Raw genomic sequence first — 7,500 nt, 5'->3', positions numbered from 1 at the left:
GCTGGTTCATGGGCTGGAGGAGAGGGGTGGTGTTAGGCGGAAGATGAAGAACCTTGATAAAAGAATACTCCGCTAGGATATCTTCCTCGAGGCCAGGAGGGTGAACAGGGGCATTGTCCAACAACAGTAGACATTTCAGAGGGAGGTGCTTCTCTTCCAAGAATTTATTCACTGTCGGGCTGAAACACAGATTTATCCACCTCATGAACAAAAGTCTCGTTACCCAGGCTTTCGCATTAGCCCTCCACATCACTGGAAGCTTCTCCTTAAGCACTTTGTGGGCCTTGAAGCTCGAGGAGTCTCCGAATGATACACAAGTAGGGGCTTCACCTTGCAATCCCCACTGGCTTTCGAGCAAAGTGCGAGCGCAAGCCTGTCTTTCATAGGCTTATGCCCGGGTAGCTTCTTCTCTTCCTGTGTGGTGTACTTCCGACGAGGCATTTTTTTCCAAAAAAAGGCCAGTCTCATCACAGTTGAAGACTTGCTGAGAACTGTAGCCTTCCTTGATTGTCATCTCGTCGAACATCTTAATAAAAGCTTCGGCCGCTTTCGTGTCCGAGCTGGGCCCCTCCCCATGCTGCACCACCGAATGGATGCCAGTCTGTTTACAGATTTTTCGAACCACCCATGAGAAGCCTTGAACTCTGGGGTTGGAGTCGATGTCCCATCTCCTCCGTCGTCTTCAGCCTGGGCAATCAAATTGCCGAAAATAGCGCTGGCCTTGTGGCAGATTACTGTCTCGGTTATTGTATCGCCAGCGATTTCTTTGTCTTTTATCCAGACAAGAAGCAGCCTTTCCATCTCGTTGTGCATGTGGCTCCTCTTGCTAGACAAAATAGTCACGCCCTTGGAAGGTGTAGCTGCTTTGATGGCATCCTTCTGCTTAAAGATAACTTTCTTGGGACCCATGACTACATATATACTGCACATAATTAATTTATGTAGTACATATACGTATGTAGTAAAGTTCTCACACAACACGATAAAGTAGTACTACAACAAAATCACTAACGAATTTACGTTAATAAACAAAATCATATTGAACGAACGAATTCCGCGTGCTTACGATATCGATGATGCCGTCGAGTGGCCGAAAAAGCACGCCGCTACGTAGATGCATGATGGGATCATGGGAGAGATGCTGACCAATAGGAGAGCAGGATCTTATGGCAGTGACTAGCATCAGGAACCAATGGGAGAGCAGGAGGATGGTGGCGAGTCTAATGAGTTGGTGGCGCGCGAGTTTTAAAATTGTTATCAGTGGTCCAGGCGGATCTCGGGACTTTACAGCAACAACCTTTCGTATTGTGACTATTTTTGTATGTAGAGCCAAAAAAATCCTTGTATTTTCTTTCGTATCTTGATTTTTTCGTAAGTTGAGCCTTTCGTATGTCGAGGTACCACTGTATATATATATATATATATATATATATATATATATATATATATATATATATATGTGTGTGTGTGTGTGTGTGTGTGTGTGTGTGTGTATGTATGTATGTAGTGTATGTATATATATATATATATATATATATATATATATATATATATATATATATATATATATATATATAGTATGCATGTATGTAAAGGTTCTCTTGAGTAGAAAATTTGATGAAGATGACTAAAAATAAAAAAAGCAAATCAAAGATTGGGTTGGCTGAATAAGATTCGGAAATCTTGGAAGTCTGATGTGTAGATGATATGGTGTGAGAGATAGAGATGGCTTGAACATGTTTGCAGCAAAAACTCTTGGAGAATAGTACATAAGGTGTCAACTGGACTCCTGTGGGCACCAGAAGAGTTGAAAGACCCATACCTACTTTGATGAGAACTATGAAAAAGAGGTTGGAGACTTAGAGATGTAAAGTACCTGAGTGACATGAGTGATGAAATTTCACAAAGACCCTTTGTGGCACACTCCATTTTATCCATTCTTGACAGTGCGTGTGCATGTTAGTATGAATGCTGTCATTTTCTCTGAAGCCACTCATTTTCAGTGACTGAATGAAAAATTGCTGCTGGATTTGTATGCTTGTGTAAGACAGTGGTAATGCTGCAAGTATAGTCAGGTACTTGATTAGACATTTAGGATGCAGCTGATCATTAACATCAGAATTTTGTCCATTCAGTGACATTACCTACCATTGAAATTTTATGCACATCATAGTGTATCATTTGGAAACCTCCATGTGAACAAGGGAGGGGGGGTTGTTAAAAGAACACAAGGCCCAGCACCTTGGTTATGAAAAAATAATTTTTGTATGTAAAAACAGTTGTAAATGGATTGAAAAACAAATATCTTATAGACTATAAATAGAAAGATGAGTAACACCCAAGTTAGGACAAGTTTCTTTGGGTCAGCTACTTTCCTTTCTTTCCTAAGCATAGAATAAGTTTACTTCTGTGTTTTTGTTATGCACAATGCTTTCATAGTTATTGTAACTACACATGATATAATGAGGAAAATAGTAAAACCTTAACCTCATTTTTTTTTCAGGGAGAGATTCTGTTTAACTCTTGGCGGGATGCCTTTTCGGGATCCGGAGGAACTTTTGCACAGAAACCTAGGATCTTCAGCTTTGATTTAAAGAATGTTGTGAAGGACCCCACATGGTAAGTTTTGCCCGCTGATATTAGCTGTTGTATATCTGGAGGAGCTTTTCATGCAGTGCTTTCTTTGTAATTTAGTTCTTTCAATGTTACTAGTATTGATCTGTACTTGTTACTCCTCAAGATACCATTCTAATATCTGCCCAAATTTTGTGTAAATATAACTTCCATGTGTCTACACTGTCTGCAACTATGCATTATCTGGCTGCAATCACAGCCAACCAATAACAGAATTGAGGCAGGTTGGTGTATGGCATGTATAATGGAGAGGGATGGCAAGATATCAAGAATGCTAAGGACAGGTTGAAAAAATACGCTAGTGACTTCAGGAAGAAGCGCGCAGGAGTCAGATTCACAGGGCAATGGCAAAAGGCCATCTTGTGGCATTGAACAGTTGACGTTGATCTGGTTTTGTCATTTAAGGGCAGCTGGCATACATGTAAATGCTGAGTGGAAGCTGCAACTACAAGGTTTGCAGGCCTGCATGGGGTTGCAAACTTTAAGTGTCCAAAGGTTGGCTGTTTCAGTTCAAGATTTGCCATTTGCTTTCTAACAAGAAGACATACCAAAGCTTTGGATTCTTCCGATGAACGAATAGAGGAATTGTGAGTGTCCAAAGGTTGGCTGTTTCAGTTCAAGATTTGCCATTGGATTTCTAACAAGAAGACTTATACCAAAGTTTCGGATTCTTCCGAGGAAGGGGTAGAGGAATTGTGACAGATGGGGCTAGACCTGATGAAAAAAGGCAGTTTTGTTTTAGGGCAAATCTGCAATGCTGACAAAACTGATCTATTCCATTACTCCTTACCCAGTAACATCTGGGTGCACCTAAGCCCACTGCCATCCACTTCTTCTGTAACTCAAATGTTCAGCTTAGAAAAGCAGGCAATCATGTCTGCACCCTTCATTTATATGCAAGTTCCTTCAGCTAAGAAGATGTGTTTCTGCCCCACTTTGATAATCATAACCCTCTAGGCATCTCTACGGCTCTTCCAGCCAATTCTATATTTATCTCCCAGGGATCACAGGAGGCACAAGAAGCAGAGGATACCAGTCTTGATGACACAATCGAGCTAGTTGGATGGGGGTAGGTGGAGGAGGACTAGTAAACCTCCTCAAAAGTTTTTAAAAGTCCTACAATCATAAACATTTAGGGCAGTGCACATAGGTAAGTGACAGAAAAAGTTTGGTTTTATTTTTCCCCATATTAAGAATAACATTTGCATCAGTGTAGGAACAAACAGACGTTTGTCTTTCATATATTTTCAAGTTTTAAAGTTTACTGTGTTTGGGCAAAATAAGAAAAAGGAGGTGATACTCATGTTATTCAGTAGTGTGCAGTACATCTATCATATTGTGTGTTGTATACAAGAGAAAAAAAATAAAGGTTTACTTTTTTGAGTGTATATTTATACAGTGTATTTTATTCAAAATAATGGGAAAATAACCTGGCTCATTGCCTTTTGCATAAATTTTATTAGCTTAAGGTATGATTATTGTTGTTCTTAGTCTTACGATTATGTGGTATTGACACATTAATTTATTTGATCTTATCTTGTGTGGCCTTGGCTTTATTATTGTGGATAATCAAAGGAATGCTGTAATTACTATTATGTATTATTATTACCATAATTATTACTTACTAGTTAAGGTGTAGATTGCTGCAATCTGCAGAAGTTCATTTTCATCATTTACCTTTTATACAGACAGCCTTACATGTATATATTTATCTATCTCCAACACCTGTCTGATATATTGTGCTGCCTCTTTTATTAGTTTTTCATGAATCCACAGTTCCATGCACCTACTCTATTGTACTCCTTTTTTGCAACTCACTATAGCAATACAAAATGTTCCAAGAGTCAGCAGCCCCTCTTGTGCACCTCTACAACTCATACAACTTAAATCTTCAGTTCTTTGTAATATTCTTTCATATGTAATCTTATCTTCATTATGATACCATCTTTGGTTTTTAGTTCTTTGGTGCCCTTCTCAGCTATTTCCACATGTAAACTTCTGCTTTGTCATTCCTGCTGTAATTTCTTTTAGTATTTAATTTTTATTTTGCTTACTATTTTAATTTTTACCTCATTCTTGACTTCCTGATTTTTACAATTTCTCATTTTTCTGCCTTAACCCTCTTACGCCGGAGCGGTAAATAAAAAATTGTCTCCCGTATGCCGGAGGGGTTTTGGAGTGAGCGCGGAAGCGGAAAAAATATTTTTTTCAAAAAATCACAGCGCGCTTAGTTTTCAAGATTAAGAGTTCATTTTTGGCTCCTTTTTTTGTCATTGCCTGAAGTTTAGTATGCAACCATCAGAAATGAAAATAATTATCATTATCATATATAAATAATGCGATATATGATAGCGCAAAAACGAAATTTCATATATAATTGTATTCAAATCGCGCTGTGCGCAAAAAGGTTAAAGATAACAAGTTACTTTTTTTTTTTCGTTGTAATGTACACTAAATTGCGATCATTTTGGTATATAACACATTGTAAAACGATAAAAGCAACACAGAGAAAATATTATCACAAAATAATGCATGAATTTGTAACGCGCGGACGTAAACAAATATTTTTTTCAAAAATTAACCATAAATCTAAATATTGTCCTAGAGACTTCCAATTTCTTTCAAAATGAAGGCAAATGATTGAATATTACTATACTGTAAGAGTATTAGCTTACAATTGCAGTTTTTGACCATATCTGACGAATTAAAGTTGACCGAATGTCGAATTTTTTTATATATATATTTATGTGCAATTATTTCGGAAATAAGGAAAGCTACAACCTTCAAATATTTTTCGTTTTATTCTACATGAAATTGTGCACATTTTCATATATAAAACTCTATGAAATGCCTAATATGAAACGGAGCAAATATTCCGAGAATGGGACGTACGCATTTCGGAGATTTGTGGCGGAGAATCCGCGCGCGAAGGGAAGGAAAGATTTTTTTTTAAATTCACCATAAATCTAAATATTTTGCTAGAGACTTCAAATTTGTTTCAAGATGAAGATAAATGACTGAATATTACTAGACTGTAAGAGTTTTAGCTTACAATTGCGTTTTTCGACCATTTCGGTAGAGTCAAATTTGACCGAACGTGGTTTTTTTTCTATTTATCGTGATTTATATGCAAATATTTCAAAAATGAGAAAAGCTACAACCTTCAATTATTTTTAGTTGTATTCTACATGAAATTGCGCACATTTTCATATATAAAACTTTATGTAACGGCTAATTTAAAATGGTGCAAACATTACCACAATCGCACGTATGATTTTTTCGGAAGTTACCGCGCGGACGTAAAGAAAATGTTATTTTTTTCATAAATTCACCATAAATCGAAATATTGTGCTAGAGACTTCCAATTTGTTGCAAAATGAAGGTAAATGCTTGAATATTACTAGAATATAAGCGTTTTAGCTTACAATTGCGTTTTTCGACCATTTCGGTAGAGTCAAAGTTGACCGAAGGTTGAAATTTTGGCAATTATCGTTATTTATATGAAAATATCTCAAAACTGATAAAAGCTACAACCATGGGTTGTTTTTGGTTGTATTGTGCATGAAATTGCGCACATTTCCATATATAAAACTTTATATAACGGCTAATTTTAAAATGGTGCAAACATTACCACAATCGCATGTATGATTTTTTTCGGAAGAGTTACCGCGCGGACATAAGGAAAAAGTTTTTTCATAAATTCACAATAAATCGAAATAATGTGCTAGAGACTTCCAATTAGTTGCAAAATTAAGGTAAATGATTGAATATTACTAAAGTTGACTGAAGGTTGAAATTTTGGCAATTATCGTTATTTATATGAAAATATCTCAAAACTGATAAAAGCTACAATCATGAGTATTTTATTGTTGTATTCTACATAAAAATGCGCACATTTTCATATATAATACTTCATGTAACGGCTAATTTACAATGGTACAAAAATGATGTCAAAGTGACGAAATAATTTCCAAGATGTGTCACAGATACTTTTTAGTGCGGCAAGAAAGAAATTCGCGCTTGCGCGCCTGCGTAACGATTGTAAACAAAACAACACCTTGATCCGTGAACTCCCAGCATCCCCCAAGGCGCGTGATTCAAAAGTTTTAGGTTGGTAGGCCTATAAGTATTTTTCCGCGAATTTAAAAAAAAACTTTTGTAAGTCGACGTAAAATACGTCCAGCCGGCACACGAGAGACAAAAAATGTCGACGTAAAATACGTCCAGCCGGCGTAAGAGGGTTAATCAATTTAATTCTTTTTAATTGGGGTGAGCTGTTTAATTTAATTCTTTTCAATTGTGATGAGTTGTCATATGAAGAGAATGGAGCACATTAGAATGATGAATAAACCGAAATGTTTTGGAAGAAAATAGGAGAGAGATGGCAAAGCCTTAATTTCGATTACTGTCAGTAAATGGTGAAAATATACAATGCAGCTGATGTTGTAAAAGTCTTCTGCACATAGTTCAACCAAGATTCAACAGATCTAGGATGAATGATGTAGTGCCTGATGTTCTTCATCAGTAGCCTACTTTATTTTGTGTTCAGTACTACTGTCTTTTTTTGTAAATATCTTTAGCATTTTAACATTATGCATATAAGAAGATTATTTTTCAATAGATTTTGCTGTAAAACTGTTGCCTATCTGACATTGGCTTGGCCAATTCTAAAACAGATAGTTCTTATTTTTCATATCATTAAACAAAAAGCTTCCTCCTAAAATATTTTATACCAACTAATTTCCGGCACAGGGTAATTATACTAATTTCTTTGATTCTACTTGCTTTCCTGTTGATGTGTGGAATTTATGGGACTGACTTTTCTCATCAATTTTTATGTGATCAACTTCAGTTTTGCCAGCAACA

General features: G+C 36.5%; 1 protein-coding gene across 14 annotated transcripts in view; it reads left to right on the top strand.

Moving 5' to 3' along the window:
- Nucleotides 1–7,500, top strand: part of LOC135210876 (collagen alpha-1(I) chain-like) — an 891,724-nt gene that overhangs the window by 874,909 nt on the left and 9,315 nt on the right. For all 14 annotated transcript variants that reach the window (XM_064243791.1, XM_064243789.1, XM_064243790.1 and 11 more), the window contains one exon: nt 2,504–2,619. In XM_064243791.1, the coding sequence (XP_064099861.1) occupies nt 2,504–2,619 (116 nt within the window). The remainder of the gene's footprint in view (nt 1–2,503; nt 2,620–7,500) is intronic.

Source organism: Macrobrachium nipponense, chromosome 4, assembly GCF_015104395.2.
Source record: "Macrobrachium nipponense isolate FS-2020 chromosome 4, ASM1510439v2, whole genome shotgun sequence".
NCBI classification, from domain to species: domain Eukaryota; kingdom Metazoa; phylum Arthropoda; class Malacostraca; order Decapoda; family Palaemonidae; genus Macrobrachium; species Macrobrachium nipponense.
This window is presented reverse-complemented; position numbering and strand designations above follow the sequence as displayed.